At 52.4% G+C, this 19434-nt stretch overlaps 1 protein-coding gene, 1 non-coding gene and 1 pseudogene across 6 annotated transcripts in view; 1 reads left to right on the top strand and 2 right to left on the bottom strand.

The window, feature by feature from the left end:
• Positions 1-491: 491 nt before the first annotated feature.
• On the bottom strand, positions 492-2375 carry LOC102916761 (large ribosomal subunit protein eL32 pseudogene; annotated as a pseudogene).
• A 3737-nt stretch (positions 2376-6112) lies between these two features.
• LOC121831918 (small nucleolar RNA SNORA33) lies at positions 6113-6243 on the bottom strand. Its single transcript, XR_006075513.1, has one exon. It is a non-coding gene; the product is annotated as a small nucleolar RNA SNORA33 (small nucleolar RNA).
• Positions 6244-7137: 894 nt separating this feature from the next.
• Hdac5 (histone deacetylase 5) overlaps positions 7138-19434 on the top strand; it is a 36109-nt gene continuing 23812 nt past the window's right edge. For all 5 annotated transcript variants that reach the window (XM_015995598.3, XM_006970611.4, XM_006970612.4 and 2 more), the window contains exons 1-2: positions 7138-7276; positions 12960-13170. In XM_015995598.3, the coding sequence (XP_015851084.1) occupies positions 13149-13170 (22 nt within the window). In that variant the 5' untranslated portion in view covers positions 7138-7276; positions 12960-13148. The remainder of the gene's footprint in view (positions 7277-12959; positions 13171-19434) is intronic.

Genomic DNA, 19434 nt, shown 5'->3' with positions numbered 1-19434 from the left:
TGGGACTGGCGGGTGACAGAGATTTGTCCTGACTGTGGGCAAGGCCGGAAAACTCTAGCTACACCAGGGCCTTGTGCTTGCTAGGCAAGCGCTCTACCACTGAGCTAAATCCCCAACCCCTTAAATTCTTTTAAGACAGTTTCATGTAGCACCGGCAGCTTTGAGCCTGCTGTGGGAACTTCTGACCCTCCTGTCATCGCCTCTCAAGTGCTAGGATTAGAGGCACACAGTATCATGCTGGCTATCTTTTTGCCTTTTTTTTTTTTTTTTTTTTTGAGCCGGGGCACTGAAGATGAAGCCAGCGCCTTGTATAAAATAAACATGTGTTCTGCCACTGAGCTTACCCCTTGACCTCCCATATGGCAGATTTGTGTGACTTCTGGGTCATTTGGCTGCTGGGAGCCAGAGGTGACAATCTCAGGAGAGCTCTGCTTTCGCCCAATCCTGGCTCCCTGTGTGTAGAGACCCGGGTTTGAATCTCAGAGTTGCTTCTATGAGTCTTTGGCTATTTGACCTCTGTAGTGGTGGTTCTGGTGTAGAATGAGATGTGACGGGCTAAGCTGTCCCTTGAGATTATGATTGGCCATCCTCTCTCGCACAAGGTCCTCGATCTGTGCTGAGTACCGAGGATTGTGTGAGGTGAGAGAATGGATGCTAGAAAGGCAAACGGACGTAGGATCTTGTGCATCTCCCTTTTTCCAAACAGCCCATAATCAACTTCGGGAAGCCGAACATAAGCAACTGAGAAATCCCAACCCTCTGCCACGAGGCATCTTAAGGGTGCTGGAGAGATGGCTCTGTGGTTTAGAACACTGATTGCTCTTGCAGAGGATCCCGGTTCAATTCTCGGCACTTGCATGATGATTCACAACCATCTTTAGTTCCAGTTCTGAGAGGACCCCCTTCTGATCTCCAAGGGCACCAGCCATCCACATGGTGCTCTTATATACATGCAGGAAAACATTCCTATACATAAATAGAATAGAATAAATCTTAAAAAATTAAAAAGAGGTATCTTAAGGTTGCGTAATAGCAAAAGCAGAGTGGTCATGACAGTGAACACCTTAGCCAGTTTAGCTACATAGTGAGGAGAATGGAAGGAGAGGTATACAATAAAATAACGTGGGTAGCCAGGTGGTGGTGGTGCATGCCTTTAATCCCAGCACTCAGGAGGCAGAGCCAGGCAGATCTCTGTGAGTCTGAGGCCAGCCTGGGCTACAGAGCGAGTTCCAGGACAGTCAGGGCTACACAGAGAAACCCTGTCTCAAAAATCAAAATAGCGCCGGGCGGTGGTGGCGCATGCCTGTAATCCTAGCTCTCGGGAAGCAGAGCCAGGCGGATCTCTGTGAGTTCGAGGACAGCCTGGTCTACAGAGTGAGTTCCAGGACAGGCTCCAAAGCTACACAGAGAAACTCTGTCTTGAAAAACCAAAATAAATAAACAAACAAACAAATAAATAAATAAAATAAAAAATAAAAAATAACGTGGGTATCTTAATAAGGGTTACTTTGTTTGTTTGCTTTTCTTTTCTCTTCTTTCTTTTTTTTCCTTCCTTCCTTCCTTCCTTCCTTCCTTCCTTCCTTCCTTCCTTCCTTCCTTCCTTTCTTTCTTTCTTTCTTTCTTCTTCCGCAGTTTTTGTGGTTTTATTTAAACACAAATAAAACATGCACACGGGGGTGGGGATTCAGCTCAGTGGTAGAGCGCTTGCCTAGCAAGCGCAAGGCCCTGGGTTCAGTCCTCAGCTCCAAGAAAAAACAAAACAAAACAACAACAACAAAAAAAAAAAAAACAGCCGGGCGGTGGTGGCGCACGCCTTTAATCCCAGCACTCGGGAGGCAGAGGCAGGCGGATCTCTGTGAGTTCGAGGCCAGCCTGGTCTACCAAGTGAGTTCCAGGAAAGGCGCAAAGCTACACAAAGAAACCCTGTCTCGAAAAAGAAAAAAAAAAAAAAAAAAAAAAAAAAACATGCACACAAAGCCATCGATCATGCTCTTTGCTGAGTAGCCTGACTTTGGGGTCAGTGACTTTTGTGGCCAGCTGTGCTGCTCTTTCTATGATGGCTTTTCGGTTCTGGTTCTTGGAGGAAACGTCGTGAGCAATCCCGGCATCAGCAGCATTTCCAGCTTCTTGGCATTGTGGACCAGGAACTTCTGCAAGCTGCTAGGCAGCATGTGCTTGGTTTTCTTGTTGCTCCCGTAACCAGTGTTGGGCATTAGGATCTGGCCCTTGAATCTTCTCCGCACCCTGTTGTTGATACCTCTGGGTTTCTGCCAGTTTCACTTCATTTTGACATATCAGTCTGACTGGTGCCGGATGAACTTCTTGGTCTTCTTTTTGTCGATCTTGGGCTTCCCCAGAGGCCGGAGGGCAGCCATGATGCCACAAGAGAGATGGCTGCCACCTTGCAGGTAGCACCAAGGAAGTACTTGTTTTTGAAGACAGGGTTTTTCTTTGTAGCTTTGGCTATTCTGAAACTTGCTCTGTAGACCAGGCTGGCCTTGAACTCACAGAGATCTGCGTACGTCTGCCTCATGAGGGCTGGGCTTAAAGGTGTGCCACCACTGCTGAGGGTGGCATAACTATTGTTATGATGAAACACCACGAAGAAAGCAACCTGGGAAGGAAAGGGTTTATTTGGCTTATGCTTCCACATCATTGTTCATCATTGAAGGAAGTCAGGACAGGAACTTAAACAGGGCAGGAACCTGGAGGCAGGAGCTGATGCAGAGGCCTTGGAGGGGTGCTGACTTGCTCTCCATGGCTTACTCGGTCAACTTTCCTATAGAACCCGGGACTGCCAGCCCAGAGGTGGCACCATCGACAAGGGTCTGGGCCTTCCCCCATGGACCCCTGCTTAAGAAAATGTCCTACAGGCTTGGCTGCAGCTGATCTTACAGGGGCATATTCTCAGTTGAGGCTTCTTCCTTTCCAATGACTCTAGCTTGTGTCAAGTTGACAATAATACTAGCCAGAGCAATGGGTGTGGGTTACAGGAAGAAGACTGGAGGATGCCTGACTCAAAGTGATGTGGGATGTCTTTCTGCTCAGAGTCTATTGTCCAGTCTGAGGACGCTATCATGTTTTTTTATTTTTTATTTATTTATTTTTTATTGGCCATTCAGTTCTTTATTAGACCATCAGGTGTTTTAGACAGACACAGTATCACAGCTTCACAGAGTTAAACAAATGCAATATAAACACAAGCAACACACCTTAAAATAATATTCTACAACAGAGAAAGAACAAAAGAACAACAAATCCTGCATTGTTGCAGGGTTTTACATAATGTTGAATGCTTTCTATATTCTTGGAGGAGGTCTGGCTGGCTGTCACGAATTCACCCATGAAGTCTGGTTGCTGCGTTGTAACTTGGCTTTTTTTTTTTTTTTTTTAAATGCCGAATGCCATTTATTGAAGGAGGGAGGAGGTCTTGAATACAGGCTTACAGCACAATGGGAGAACCCCGGAGGGCAGAAGTTTGGCTATTGGTTTTTTCTTTTACCACCCATTCACTTCAGTCAACAGAGTTCATCAAGTCTCTCCAGCACCATTCTGGCAGATGTGCAGATTCCATATTCAAGACCCTGTTCTTAGTGCTTGGAGGGCGGAGCTCAGTAGCAGAGCCTGTGCTTAGCATGTGTAAGGCCTGGTTTGATACCTAGCACCCTCCCCACAAAGACTTCTAGTAGAGAAAAGGACAGATATCGAGCCAATACTTCTGCAAAGAGATACGTGTTTACAAATTATTATCAGAGTCAGTGAAAGCATATATAACAAGGGGATCTAGTTTAATTAAAAGACAAAGAACGGCCTCTTTCAGGAAGTAATATTTAATTGAACTCTGGCAGATGCATTGGAGGCACAGAGAAGTGGGGAGGGGCCATCCCAGAGATTGAAAATGGAAAAAAGTTCGTGCAAAGGCTGGGAAGAGCAAAGTACACATTCTTCAAGAACTGGAGAAGGAAAGGTACAGGGCTGGACTACAGAAAGCTAGGCTTAGCCTGGGTAGGCAGGGAGGCTGGGAGGCTGGGTAGGCAGGGAGGCTGGGAGGCTGGGTAGGCAGGGAGGCTGGGAGGCAGGGAGGCTGGGTAGGCAGGGAGGCTGGGTAGGCTGGGAGGCTGGGTAGGCAGGGAGGTTGGGGAGGCTGGGAGGCTGGGGAGGCTGGGAGGCTGGGTAGGCTGAGGAGGCTGGGAGGCTGGGTAGGCTGGGAGGCTGGGGAGGCTGGGAGGCTGGGTAGGCTGGGAGGCTGGGTAGGCTGGGAGGCTGGGTAGGCTGAGGAGGTTGGGAGGCTGGGGAGGCTGGGAGGCTGGGTAGGCAGGGAGGCTGGGGAGGCTGGGAGGCTGGGGAGGCTGGGAGGCTGGGGAGGCAGGGAGGCTGGGGAGGCTGGGGTCATGTCATGCTCAAGCTTTGGGATGGTATTTTTCCAAGATCCAGAAGAGGACCAGCTGCAGCAAAATCTCCTGGGTTTGTATTAAAAATGAAAATTTCTGGGCCTCTTTCCCACTCTGAACAACAAGCTTTGGGGGTGGGGTGGGGTTTGAGAATGAACATCTCTGAACAAGTTTCTCTGGCGAGTTGTTATACACATTCCTGGACGAGTGACAAGTTTTAGTGACAAAATCAGAATTGTTTTCAAAACTGTTCTTTAGTAGATTTGCATTCTAAATTGTCACTCTGACTTTTGGAGGAGGCTCAGAGGAAGGCAGGGAAGGAATTAGTTGCCAGGAGGCAGCTACGGTATTTCAGGTAAGATGTCATTTGGCTAAGAACAAGGTGTGAGGATGGAGATGGATGGGCGTGGGACATTCATGAGGTACTTTATAAGAAAAACCTTTACCATTTATTACAAGGTTCCTCTTTTTTTTTTCCTTTTGGTTTTTCGAGACAGAATTTCTCTGTGTAGCTCTGGCTGTCCTGGAACTTGCTCTGTAAACCAGGCTGGCCTTGAACTCACAGACATCTCTCTGCCTCTGCCTCTGCCTCCAGAGTGCTGGGGTTAAAGGCGTGTGCCCACTGCCACTACCACCTGGCTATTACAGGGTTCCCCCCGCCCCAGCTGAGGACCGAACCCAGGGCCTTGAGCTACCACTGAGCTAAATCCCCAAGCCCACAGGGTTCTTTATGTATGTCTTTTACTTTAACACATGGTGTTTTCAGATTTCATGGATACAGAAAAAGACAAGAAAGTAAACGTTTGGTTTATATTTCCTAGGGTCTTTTTGTTTTTGTGGGTTTTTTTTTTTTTTTGAGACAAGGTTTCTCTGTATTTTGGAGCCTCTCCTGGAACTTGATTTGTAGCCCAGGCTGGACTCGAATTCACAGAGATCCGCCTGCCTCCGCCTCCTGAGTGCTGGGACTAAAGGCTTGCGCCACCACCGCCCGGCTTCCTAGGGTTTTCTATGCATCTAGACTCAGATACATGAACTTCGTTTGCTTCTGCATATATTACTGGTACTATTGGAACAAATCAGTATTCTTCTTGGGTCTTGCTTTGCTTTTCCCCTCTCATATACATTTTTATTTTTGAGATAGGATCTCATATAGCTCAGGCTGGTACTGAACTCAAATTCACTGGAGTGGAGAATAATTTTTTTTTTTCAAGACAGGGTTTCTCTGTGTAGCCCTGACTTTCCTGGATCTCGCTCTCTATATCAGGCTGGCCTCGAACTCACAGACATCTGTCTGTCTCTGCCTCCCAAGTGCTGGGATTAAAGGCATGTGCTACCACTGCCTGGCTGAGGGAATGATCTCTCTCTCTCTCTCTCTCTCTCTCTCTCTCTCTCTCTCTCTCTCTCTCTCTCTCTCTCTCTCAGTTAAGTTCTCTCTGTAGCCCTGGCTGTCCTGGAACTTGCAGAGATCCTCCTGCTTCTACCCCCCAAGAGCAGACTACAGACATTCACCAGCACCCTCTGCTTTAAATTTAAAATGTGTGTGTGTGTGTGTGTGTGTGTGTGTGTGTGTGTGTGTGTGTGTGTGTAAAATGAACATGTCAGTATAACCATGTTGTTTTGTTTTGATGCTGTGTATTGAATGCAGGCCTCAGATGCTAAGCACATGTTCTACTTCTAAGCTATGCTTTAAGCTGTAGACCTATATAATATTTTTTTTGCAATATTGTAGCCATTTTTAGGGATCTTAAAGACAGTCACTTGTCCTTAAGGCTCATTACTTGACAACATTATTGCCAGCTCTTTCTAGATTTTTGAAGAAACATATTCAGATAAGCAGATTAACTGCTAGCTTTCTATGTAATTTAATATAATTAATTTCTGTATAATTTAGTGTCTGGATGATAGTTCAATGATGGATGTCCCCTAGCTTATTTGCAGATATTTGCAGATAGTTAAGTTTCCAACATTTCATATTACTATAAACAATCTCCTTCTACACTCATTTTGAAGCACAATATTTCCTGAGAATACGTTTTTGCTAGGGGAATTGCTAGGCCATTGACAAAACTACGTAGGTTTAATAACACAGTCATGTCGTGTCCCACTGATGTGTGGTGGGACTGGCACCAAAGTTGAAGACCAGCAGTCTTTTAGTCTCTTGGTTTGATCCTTTGAAGGCCAGGGATAGTTACAACCTACGCTGGCTTTCTCCCAAGAGTTTATCAATGTGCAGCGTTGTGCCGGGTAAGGCACGGTGGGTGGGTTAAATCCTGTTCAAGCTAAGCTTCCAGCTTCACTGCCCCTGCAGGGTCTTCCACTTCCCAGGCGGCCCCTAGGATTCCACCCCGGATACCCTCCCCCTAGCACGGGAAGGGCGTGTTAGGGAACAGCTCAGGCGGGCAAAGATTGCACCATCCACTGTTTGAAAAGGAAGTCGAAAAAGCGCAGAGGACAAAATCGTAGATCCCACACATCCAGGCCCTGCAGCAGCCGCCGGGATCCGGGTTGCACTCATTTCATTACTTGGCGCAGAGATCGGGTTCCTCTCCGCCACCTCCGCCCCAGCCTAACCTTGGGCTGGGTATCGGCCCTTTAAGAAGCTGTCACGGTGGCGCTATGGGCCCCGCCCACCTGGGGGGAGGGCCAACTGGGAGGGGAGGGGTTCTCGGCTGAAGCCCGAAGGGGGGGGGTCTGGGTCTATTTTTAGCTCGGGGTCGGGTCACGTGACGGGAGTGACGTCTCCGAATGTTGTTGTTGGTGGCGGCGGCGAGCGGAGCCGGAGGAGCAGCCGCAAAGATGGAGGAGCCGTCGAGGAGGCGCTGCCGCTGCTGCTGCCGCCGCTGCTGCCGCCGCCGCCCGCGAAGCCGGAGCTCGAGCCGCAGCGGGTGAGCGCGCCGCACCCGCCGGGACCCTACCTCCCGCGGCTCCGGGACGCCCAGCAGCGCCCGGTCCTCCCGCCGTCGCTGCCCGCGGGCTCCTTTGCGCCCCTGTCCTTCCTCCCGGCGCGCGCGCCCAGCCAGCCCGCACCCCCAGGGAGCGTCGCGGGGCCGGGGAGTGTCGCCTCTGGCTCGACGCGCGCGCGCCGCTCCCCACCCCTCCCTTGCAGGGCTCCTTCTCTGCAGGTAAGGGAGGGGCCGGTCTTCCCGCACCCCGCGCCCCCAAATGGCCCGCAGACCAGCCGGGGATGTCTGATTTGTCTCCTCCCTGGCGGCTCATAATCCGTTGCAACAGCGATTTGAGCCTTGCACCTGGATTCTGGCAGACCCTCTTTTCACTGGACACCCCTTTCTTGTTACTCTGAGGTGAGGGGCGCAGCTCACCCACAGGGCTTCTCCAAGTGACGAAGAACATACCCTTGATTTTATGTCCTTGACGTCCATGCAGGTGGCAGGGGACTGCGGGGCCCACCTTCTCTGTGCTATTCTTCTCACCCCCTCGCCTGTGAGGCGTTACTGCGTTTATTACCACCCTCTTCTGTCTGACACCCTCGAGCTCGGGGTGGGGTGGGGGGAAGCTGGGAGATGAATTGGTGATCTCCCTTGGCTAGGGTAGATCCTCCCCACCCCACCCCCGTGCCCAGTTTTCATCTTGGGTTTGTTTCTCTTGGGGCAAGGGTTCTAATAGTGCCTTGTTAACTTGGGGGAGTCGGCTTCCCCACCCCACCCATCCCTGAGGCCCTCAGGAAGATGAGAACTGGCTGGGTGATAAGTAATTAATCTAGGAGCTGGGGGCGGGGAGTAGGGTGTGCTTCATTTCGGGGAGAAGGTGACCACTTGATGTCCCTGTGTTTGGCCTTCTGAGATGAGCTTTGTCCCTGAAGAGGAAGGGTAGCAGCTGCAGTTGCTTTTGGGGGGTGTGGAAGGGACTCAACACTCTGGCAGTGACCACTGCGCTTCCAGGACCTGGAATTAGCTTTGGATCTTGGGGATGGGAATGGGTTTAGGGTTCAATGGGAGGGGAAGATAGAGCCAGATCTTAGGAACAAAAGGAGCCAGGGGGTGGGAGATGGAGGACTTTGGGCCAGAAGACTCTGGCTAATCCTGTCACTGGGTCCTCTCGGCTCTCCACTTGGGTTCTAAGGGTGTAGGCAGGGAGGATCCTCAGTCTCTTAAGCCCTGTACACTGGGAGCCAGGAGCCCATGCAGGCTGTTGAGATGGGTTTATGGATGAGCCATGTTGGGGGCTGGCTGCTCTTTCATTCCAGTCCTCCCTTTTCTTTCCCTCTTTAAACAACAGAGCTTGGGGAGAACTTGGTTCTCTTCCTCCTTCTTTCTTAAGTCTGCCCTTTCTCTCTTTCCTCTTACACTGGATCTGGACGAGGTCCTGTCAAAGCTGAGAGCCTGAATTAACTGAATTCAAGGAGAAGTCTCCTAGCCGCTCGCTCGTGATGCACCAGGGGCCAGAGAGGTCCCAGATGCACGTTCCGTGGGGGCAGGCGTGTAGGAAGTCTTTGCTCTGGGCCAGTCCCTCCTCTTCCTCCGTGTCTCCTCCAAGGGGCACGTAATCTAGAGTAGGGGTAATGGTGTCACATGCACCACCCACCCCAAGAAGCTGCAGAGATAAGAAGAGCTTTGCTTTCCGTTTCTTAGGGGTGCTATCTTGGCAGTGTGCTGAGGTAGGGGGCCTGAGAAGGGGGGCCATTGTTGTCTCTGTATGGCAGAGGAAGGGGATCAGCCTTAGGAGCTGGGGGTAATGCGGTTGGTGCCGAAGTACCAGCTGCTCTTTAATAATTAATTCTTCCTACTCACATCCCTTTGAGGAGGGATGTCTGGAACACGGCATCAGGCTCAGCCAGCCTGCTAGAGGACTCACTCTTGTTGGGGGGGTGGTGTGAGAAAGAGGCAGTGAGGGGGGGTGGCAGTTCTTGGCACTTCGGGAGCAGCACTGTCGCTTGCTCATGAATGAAAACCTGATGCAGCCCCGGGAGGGGGCCATTGTAGCTGACTTTGCCTAATTAACTTTCTCCCCCTTTCTTCTCCCCCTGCCCACCTCACCCCAGCCCCAGCCTCAGCCCTATCTTGAATGGGAGCCCTGTCTGGTAGTGCTGGGGATGGGGTATCATCGTTCTGTCCGAGGTTTGAGGGCAAACAGACCCTGTCTAATGCCCTCTGTCTCCACCCCCCCCATCCCACCCCACCCCCCTTTTTTTTTCTTCTAGAAATAGCAGCCTCCTCCATCTGGCTTGTGCAGATGCCTGGAGCTGTGTCTGAGCAGACAAACAGAAATGGGCCGATTGCAAAAATGAATTTGTCAGCTTGGTGCCTTTTTTCCCCTCCTCTGTTGCCGTCCCCCTTTGCCTAGTTTGGGGCCTGCGTGGCTTCCATCCGCCTGGTCTTCTGTTGGCTCAGCTTGCGGGGAGGCACGAGGCAGTGGAAGCTCTGGGAGGAGGCTGGGAACAGTTGTCTGCTGTGGCTGGAGCCAGGAGGAGCTGAGATGAGAAACTGCTGGTGCCTTTGGGTGGGATGTCTGGGCTTTGAGCTTTGCCAGACAGTGAGTGTGGGGACCAGGGAAGCCCATCTCGATGCAAAGGATGAGGCTCAAGCTGCTCAGCAGGCCCTGTTCTCGATGACGCAGGGTGTGGCCCCTGACCTGAGAGTGGCCCTGGGCTGGGAGCCCAAGACTTGGACCTGCCCCTCTCAGGCTCAGAGTTGGCATGTTGGGAGTGGGAGGCATGGTAATTCTGGAGGGGAATTTGGAAGGAGCTCTTTGAGGGACAGGCTCTCCGTAGGAAGACAGACGTGGTGAACTTGTGGCCCTCAGGACAGGTCACCTTTTTCTGTGTGCTCTACCTCCCACCCTCTGCTCGAGTTTTTATTGCTAGTGGATGGAGTAGGACTGCCTCCCTAGGGTTTCTGTCTCCACCTTAGCAGAGCTTGTCGGTCTTGCCCCAATACCTGGGATGGAGGTAGAAGGTAGGTTCAGACCCTGGAGTAGTCTGGAAGAAGGAAGAGTTGACTCTCAGGGTGAGGGGAGCAGGGCCTTGAGGGTGCTGGAGTTGTACACTGGGCTGTCATCCATGCGGTGGGTCGTTGGTTGGCCACACAGCTCCGGGCCCCCAGCTACCCGACAGAGGCCTCCATGTAACAGTAGTGGGCCACATCTCTGCTGAAGGGGTGCAAGGAGCTCAGGCTACCCCCTCTGCCTTGCCCTGCGCTAGACAAGAAGCTAAGTCTGTGTCGATAGGGCTGTGAAGGCTCCTTTGTTGCCCAGGAAACCCTGCTGGTGATTCTTGTTCACTTGGAAGACCTATGAACTGGGTAGAGATGCCCTTTGCAGGCGGATAGGACCCCTGGATCCCACGCAATAGAGCATAGCTACATCCTGAGCCCACTGTGTGAGTTCAGAGAGCTGTCCCCTTCCACAGAGGTGCTGGGTGAGGACAAGGGGGTTAAGGGCTGAGCGTCACTAATTTTGGGCCCTTTGGGAATCTCTTCCTCTTGGGTGTCCTGCTTTGGAGGTTTTTCTCATTAAATAGATGAGCTGGGCTACTAAGGCTGCTGGCAGTCGTGGGAATTTCTGAACCTGTGTTCCTCTACCCACGGGAAAGGGTGTGAGCAGGACTGGGCGCCAGCCCTGGTGTGGGCTTGGGCTGAGCTGGCCTGCCCACGCGGGCCCTGCCGGGACACCAACAGCCCCACCTGCTGCATTCCTGAACTTGGTCCCAGACCTGTGCAGGTTCTTTGGTCTTCGGTCTCCATCCTTCAGTCCTGAACCTTGATCTGGATACACCTTTCTGTAGCCACGGAGTCCTGAGCAGCAGGGAGCAGCAGGCCCAGGAACCCCGGGTCTTTGTGTGTGTTCCTGCCAAGGAAGGCTTGGGGGCTTCTGGGCTGCACCTAGACTTCGCCCTTGGGAATCTTTGATGAGAATGGAGGGTTTACAGAGATTTAGTACCACCAGGAGGTGCGGCTGTCCGAGAGAGAGAGAGAGAGAGAGAGAGAGAGAGAGAGAGAGAGAGAGAGAGAGAGAGAGAGAGCTGATTGCCTGCTTGGGACTGGGGAGCCGAGTTAGGGCTTTAATGTTGGCAGCTCTGACTGCTTCCTGACACTTGCTCTCACAGGGCATTGGAGAGCCTGGCTTCTTTTGGAAGCAAATGAATGAGATCATGTCTGGGTGGACCGAGGGCTGTTCAGGGATTGGTCCAGGTGGGTGCTGCCTAGTGTCCAAGGCTTGAAGACTAACTGTGGGGCTAGGGTGTGGACTCTGGCAAACCCACGGTCCTTTACTACGGTCTCCATAACTCCATTGACTTCGGTTACCTTGGGGCCTTTTGGTGCCTTTGTATAAACTGGGAAAAGGTGTCTGTCCCTTGTTCTGGTAGATTCAGTGTCAGGCCATTGCTTGACAGGCAGTGCACAGGCTGGATTTCGTAGTTGCTTCCCCGGAGCACAACCTGAACAACACACAAAGTTTCGGGGCCCAGAAACTTCAGCACACTTTACAGTGAGTGCTGGATCTGTTTAACTTTCCTAATTCGTGAAACACACTCTTGTGTCCTGACTCATTGTGGGGTTGGGAAGACAAGAGAGCATGTTTCATTTCCAGAGATGGGTGGCAAAGGTGTAGAACCCAGGGGAACGATGCCAGCTCTGAGAGCCCAGGACTGCTGGGCTGGGGGTCAGTTCCTCTCTGAACTGTAAAAAAAAATTTTGTTTGCTTTATTTTTCAAGATAGAGGGTTTCTGCTTTTTTTGTTTGTTTGTTTGTTTGTTTTTTTCGAGACAGGGTTTCTCTGTGTAGCCCTGGAGCCTGTCCTGGATCTCACTCTGTAGACCAGGCTGGACTCACAAAGATTCGCCTAGCTCTGCCTCCCGAGTGCTGGGATTAAAGGCATGTGCCACCACCGCCCGGCTTATTATTATTTTTTAATTACATTTATTTGTGTGTGTATATGTATGTGTGTGGGTGTGTATGTGGCATAATGAGTACATGGAGGTCAGGGGACAACTTGTATGAGTTGATTTTTCCTTCTGCCATGTGGGTAGGATTGAACTCTGGTCATCAGGCTTGATAGCAAGCACCTTTCCTTGCTGAGTCCTTGAGTCCTCTTACTGGCCCTGGTGGTGGTTTTTGTTTTTTTTTGGAGGCAGGATCTCCTGTACCCCTGGCTAGCATTAAACTTACCTAGTCGAGGTTTTACCTTGAACTTGTGGTCCTCCCAAGCTCTGGGACTAACGGCGTATGCCAAGGTACCCAGTAACTCTCCCTGAGCTTCACCCAGGGATTCTGGTCCGCTCAGCCTTTCCCACTGCCACAAATCGTGGCCAGAAACTTCCTATACATCGTTGCTGACATCTAGTCCCACATTGGGCACCTTCCAGAGTCTGTAAGGGCTCCGTACCTGGCACTGGACACTGATGCCTGCAGAGACTGATGTAGCCATGTCCTGTCCCGTGGGCATCAGTTAGGAAGAGATGCAATAAGAGTTTGGTCCAGTTCTGTTTGTTTCCTGTTCCCTGGGCAGGTGGCTCTCCCTCTCTTCCCAGGTACAAGCTGACCGATCCAAGGTGTCCCTTGGCTCTCAGAGTCCTGAGTTAGGGACCGCTAACCCTGCTCCGTCTCTCCCCAGGGATGCCGTTCTGAGTGCCTGACTGCCTCACCCCGAAGGATGGCCTTGGATGGGCATTAGAGGCATTGCGGCCCCGGGCTCCTGTCCCATCCGTCTGTCTGTTATCGTCTGTCTCTCTTGACATCACCGCAGCTCCACCCCCTCCCGTCCCAGCCCCCAACGCCAGCTTCCTGCAGGCCCAGAGCCGGCATGAACTCTCCCAACGAGTCGGGTAAGAGCTGGGAGGTTGGAGAGGAGCCTTTTGGGGCAGATGCAAAGGGCTGTGTGGGTTTCCTGCCCAGGCCAGCTGACTGCCAGTGTCTGAGCTGTGAGGGAATGAAGGGGTGAAGAGTGGAAGACATCACCCCATTTCCCCCCCCCCCAAAAAAAAAAGGACAGAGGCCAACTGTGAGGCAGACCTGGTATGAGGCAGACCTGGGAATCTATAGCTCTGGGAGGTCCTGGGTCTCCCTCTGCCCCGATGCCTGCCTTCAACATGAGAGCTTTGGGTCCGTGAGATGATGGTGTGAATCCCTCTGGGTAGCCTGGGACAGTGTTGGAAGCGTTTTCCTGGAGACAACTGAATGTTGATGCTACTTCTTGTGGTGGTGGCTTCTTCCCTTGCTGGAGTGTGCCTCTTGTTCCGTACATACCCTTTTCCTGGTGGAGGCCCACAGGGCTCTCTCTGTATGTATACCCTTGGGCTTGGGTGTGCAGTATGGGGAAAGGAGTGGAGTTACGTGTTGGTAGAAGAGTCCTGGTCCTCTACTGAGTGCAAACAGATCACCCTCTTCCTCTTGGTGGATTTCTAAGTTGGGGTCTTTGACTCACAGTTCCCATTCCTCTCTGCTAGGACCCTTCTCGATGCTGCCAAGAATAGTCTGTGGGTGGGATTCTAGGTAGCTTTCTGTTTGGGTGCGTCCTGACATGTGTCCGTGAGGATGTGTCCAGATGCCTTGAGCTAGACCCTCAAGAGTTTCCCAGGAGGTCACAGGTCAGTGTGGTCAGAGTAGTAGCTGCCTTGTGTCCTCAGCTATCTCCTTCTGCAGTCTGAGAAGTTCAGGGTCTGTCCTGTCCAACCTTAACCCTTCCCAGCACATCCTGTCCTGTATCGTTTTCTGCAAGCATGGATAGATGAATATTTTCCCTCTTGGAGAAAGGGAAGTTGAGGGCATTGGATAAAGACTGAACTGTCCGAGGAAGGGAGGAATCCAGCCCCCAACTTCATTCCCAGCCACCTGCTTATTGTGTGTGTGGTTCCTCCCGGGGTGGCCCTGTCCTTGCCTTTATTCAACTAAGGGTTTGCCAGGCAGCCTCTGGAGCTCTGGCTTCCTGTCTCATCCTCTTAGACTGGGTCGTGAGAGGGATGGGAGGGGCCCGATGACTGTTCCTCAGTTTCTCAGTTCTGCTCTCCGCACGTCGGTTGTGACTGACAATAAAGCTGCTTCCTTTCTCTGAGCCATCTCCATCCCGTGCTTCACATGGGGGTTGGGAGCTGACCCTTGACCCCGGGCCCAGAGGCTGCCCAGGGACATCTGTTGGTGGCTTGGGAAGGACAAGTTCCCAGCTGGAGGGTCTCGTTCTCTTGAAATAAAAGGTGGACCATAATCCACCAGGGCGAGTGAGTTACTAGGCTGCATTCTAGACACTGATGGTCCAGGTTCTCCTCACAGCCGTCCTTCCAGAGCTGGCAGCAGAGAGTGCTACAGCTGGTGGTGTGCACCAGTTTGGCAATGTGTGAGCTCTGGCAGGATAGGCATCCTTGGTGACCTGCCTCCTGGCTGGCTTTCCAGTTGCTCCCAGCAGGGGGAGATGCCGTCTTTTCCGCGTTTGGGAGGGAGGGAGAGGAAGGGGGCACACAGGATATAGAACATAGAACTGTATTTTTTGTTTTGTTTTTCGAGACAGGGTTTCTCTGTGTAGCTTTGCGCCTTTCCTGGAACTCACTTGGTAGCCCAGGCTGGCCTTGAACTCAAAGAGATCCGCCTGGCTCTGCCTCCCGAGTGCTGGGATTAAAGGCATGCGCCAGCACCACCAGGCTAGAACTGTATTTTAGGACCGTTGAGAGGCTTCAAAACAGGGGTCTTTGCACGTGGCAAGAGGTGAACTGCTGTGGCCCTTCCCATAGCTTTTCCTACAGTTCCAGGGCTGGCAACTCCAGTGGTCTCCAGCTCCCCCTCTGCCATGGAGACAGCCAATCTGCACACAGCTCTTTGAGGGGCTCAGCATCTGTTCTCTTGAGTTCAGCTGACATCTGGGTTGGGGCTGCTGATGCCCAGAGCCTGGCAGAAGCTGGGAACGACCTGCCTTGGAATTCCACAGAAATAAAGTGAGATTTTTTTTCAATTTGTAACCAGAGCACATAGGTGTCCGCTTCCCCGTGGACACCTTGCAGAGCTCCCCCTCCCCAAGACAGAAAGGTTTGGAGCCCCGGGATAGGCACCAGACAGCAATGAGTGTGTCTGACCCCTCCCCGCCTCCTGGGCCGCTTGTTCCCCAGGGCATACAGCCGCAGGGTAGGTACAGCAGGGTGCTTTCTCTGTGTCCTCTGGCTCCTCTCACCATGAGAACTTTTTGGTTTGACAAGTCCTTGCTTGGCATCACCAACAAGGCTGGCCTGTGGTGGAGCAAGAAGACAGGAAATGGTCCATCCCTGCCATCCCAGCTCGCAAGGCAGCATGCAAGGTCCTGCTGAGGGGTGGCAGATGGAGTTGAAGTGATAGGCTTCTGGGCCCACCACTTCGGGCAGTGGGCACTCAATTTGTGTACCTCGGGGCTGGGCTTCATGCCAGCACCTGACCTCATCTACCTCTCTGGCCATCTGAGGAGTCCTGTTTCCCTGAAGAGGCCAGTCTGCTCCTTTCTCCTTTGGCAGAGGTGTGGGCAAAGAGTGAGGCATTCTTTTTTTTTTGTTTGTTTGTTTGTTTTGAGATAGTGTGTCTCTGTGTAGTCCTGGAACTCGTTCTGTAGACCAGGATGGCCTTGAACTCAGAGATCCACCTGCCCCTACCTCTCAAGTGCTGGGATTAAAGGCATACACTCACCACCATCACCACCACCTAGCTTCCTTTTTTTCTTCTTCTTTTTTTTTTTTTTTTTGTGTGTGTGTGTGTGTGTGTGTGTGTGTGTGTGTGTGTGTGTGTGTTGAGGCATTCTTTATTTTTCTGGAAGCAGTTCTGTCTGTACAGTCTCCTCCCTGGGGTTAAAGACCAATAGGATCTGTGGCAGCTCTGACTTGGCCCCACTGGCTTGGAGGAGCGTCCCTGGGACATAGGACCTTGACTGCCCTGGTCATAATCTGTACTCAGCGCCATTGCTGAGAGAGGGACAAGAATGTGGCCTGCCATATGATCCTGTCTGGGTGTTTGTTGGTGGGGCCCAGGAGGAGGCATCCAGGTTCCTTATCCCCAGTGTGGGAGGGAGATGAGCTTCATGATAACACCTGTCTGCCCAGCACCTCCTAGCACCCTCTACACTTTCTCTCCTTCCCTTTCCCAGGAGGGAGGGTGGCTGCCCCCTCCCTTTGGGGTGACCAGAGAAACTGGGGCATGGGTGTGGGGTGGAGCCAAGAACCTTGGCGTCCTGTCTCCCTGCCTCAGGCTCTGTTTCTGAGCCCCTGGGAGGGCAGGCAGCCAGCCAGAGGAGGAGAGAAAGTGGGTCAGTGCTGGCGTGGGCAGGGGTCTGGGGAAAAGACCCTTGGTCCCCTTCTCTGCTGAGGTGCCTTGACAGGCTGGAATCTGTTCTCCCTTTCACTGCCTTGCTTCGTCCTTCCAGATGTATCGAAGGCTTAGGAATGGATGGTGAGAGGAGGCAGGGTCAACCCAGAGGGGAAGTAGAAGATGCCAAAGTGGGTGTCCACATTTTTCCTGCAGTTAGTTTTAAATGAGAAGATTCAGCTAGTACCTAACCGTGGACCTAGCTCATGGCAGTTCCTGGGCCGTGCGCATGGGTCCCAGCATGACTGGGCTCAAAGGAAGAAACTAGAGGTAGGTAGGCAGAGCTGCTGTTTCCGGGGCATCTCCCAGCTCAGGGTCTCAGGGCCAGTCTTGGGCTTTTTGACTCCACAGAGCAGGACTTCTCTCCCTGTTCAGTCAGGGCTCCATGCCAGCCTTCGGGCCGAAGAGATGAGAACTGGAAGAGCTCAGAGAGGCAGCTTTAGAGGATTTGGAGGCCCAGACTGCAGCCTTAGAGGGACGGGGCAGAGGTAGTGCTGCTGGGGAGGATAGAGCTGGGTCTCTAACCCAAGCTGGCCTTGAACTTGCTGGCTATGGATGTGTATCATGGACCACATATTTAGTGAGTACTCGGTAAGATTTGTGGGATAGGACTTGGGAGCTGGAGCTAGGAATGGGAACGCGAGCAGAAAGAGCTGGCCAGGTTGAGGTTAAATATTGTTTTTATTTATTTATTTATTTATTTATTTATTTATTTATTTATTTATTTATTTATTTATTTATTTATTTATTTATTTGAGCTGAGGATTGAACCCAGGGCCTTGTGCTTGCTAGGAAAGTGTTCTACCACTGAGCTAAATCTCCAACCCCATAAGAAAGGATTTTTTTTTTTTTTTGAAACAGGGTTTCTCTGTGTAGCTTTGCACCTTTCCTGGAACTCACTCTGTAGACCAGGCTGGCCTCACAAAGATCCACCTGCCTCTGCCTCCCGAGCCCAAGTGCTGGGATTAAAGGTGTGTGCCACCACCGCCTTATTAGGAAGACCTTGTTACATTGTCTTCATCTCAGAAGAAGAAAGATGCCTGTCTTCCCTCCCTCCCTCTGGACCTGTCCCCTCACACTTCCTTGGGGACTTGCATTAGAGATAGACATTTCTTCTCCTAATGCAAAGAAGTCATGATGGAGTCAGCTGGCTGCTGTCCCTGAGCCCACACTTGGTAAAGAAGAGAATCCTCTTTACCAGGTTTGCCAGCTTAAACCTGGAGTCCGAGCTGGGTTTCAGGCCGAGTCAGGAGGCGTTTGAGGCTAGCCTTGGCTACAGAGGGAGACCCTGTCTCCAAATTAAAAAACAGAAAGTAAAGAAAGGGAGTCCTCTTTGCTCTTTTGACGTCAGGCTTGCCCTCCGGTTGTCCCGGCCGCCTCCCTCCCCTGAGCAGGACTCTCTTGCCTCTCTCCTGTGCCTGGGGCAGGTAGGGTGAGCCAGGACAGGGCTAGCCAGCCCTTCTGGTTGTTCCCAGCGTGGGTGGGTGGAGCCCCAGCTGGGAGGGGCCGCTGCCCCCGGCTTTCTGGGCTCCCTTGTGTCTGCCGCCCTCAATGGTGGAACTGGTCTTCTTGCGAGGACCTAGTTGGCCAGAATGCAGTTGGGGGAAGGGCGGTACACAGGTGATGTTGTCCAGCACCCCGCTCCTGGGTTGCGGTTCTCTGCCTTTTTCTTCTAGGGTCTGCCTGGGCTGTAGCTTCAGACCCCTCCCGGTTTGGTTCCTGGTCTACCACCGGGAAACAAGCCCCTACCCCGGCAGCATCACCGTGCCCGGGAAAGCTTGCCTCTTCCACCCTCGCGTATGTCCTACCTGAGGGAGGAGGCCCTTGCTCTCGGGAGGTCGGGGCTGCTGTGAGCCTCAGCCACTGTGTCCTTGCTTAGACAGCTTCTCCCAGGCTCCTGACAGGAGGGTGAGGTCATCCAGTCCGGAGAGAGGACAGGTGTCCCTGGCTCCGTGCCTGGAGTGGGGGGCGAGGAGGGGCCGGGAGGGGTCCAAAATAGCAACTGTGACGTCAGGAAAGGGGAGGAGGATACAGACCCAGGAATAACCAGTCTATTAAAAGGCTCCAGTAAGGTCAGGGGGCCAAGTGGGATCTCTTTTTCAGTCGGAGGCACAGCCTGTGGAGAAGGGGCAGGCCCACAGCGAGGAGTGCCGGTAGGTGGCACCAACTTTGGTGGCACAGTGGCCCCGTGGCCCACGAAGGCCCAAAGAGCTGGGGCTGCCCCACCAGGCCAGGATGCTAATAGCTTTATGACTAGCTGGAAGGCCTCCAATCCCAGGGCTTCCTATGTGGACACTGGAGATCCTTGTCCCTGGGCAGACTCCTGTATTCCTTTGCCTGTCCGGGATGGTGGTCAGAACCCCAGACCTCCATCCCTACCGCGTGAGCAGCTCTGTGACTGGGGTGACTTTTTTTCTTGCTGTCCCTCAGTTTCCCCGTGTTGGCTTCTTTCCGGGAGGTCATGGTTAGCGTAAAGGCAGTGGTATTTGTGGTGCCCTCAGCATAGCACTCACTGGGTATACTGCCAGGAAAACATTGATTGAGCTGAGAATGGGCAGGTGCTGTCCAGCCCCCTGCCTGGGCTGGGCAAAGCCTGCCCAGAAAGCAAGTCTCTCTGCTCCCTGGAAAGAAGCTGACTGCCAGAGGTGGCACTCTAGAATGGGAGAAAGCTGCCACCCTACTGCTATTTAGGGTCTCCCTGATAGTAAGAGTGTAGGGAGGCATCCTCTCGGCTCTGTGGGAAGGCAGAAGTTAAACAGACTCCACAGGCTGTTGGGAGG

Source organism: Peromyscus maniculatus, chromosome 8, assembly GCF_049852395.1.
Source record: "Peromyscus maniculatus bairdii isolate BWxNUB_F1_BW_parent chromosome 8, HU_Pman_BW_mat_3.1, whole genome shotgun sequence".
Lineage (NCBI taxonomy): Eukaryota > Metazoa > Chordata > Mammalia > Rodentia > Cricetidae > Peromyscus > Peromyscus maniculatus.
The sequence above is the reverse complement of the archived record's forward strand: the minus strand, read 5'-3'. Positions and strand labels throughout refer to the sequence as shown.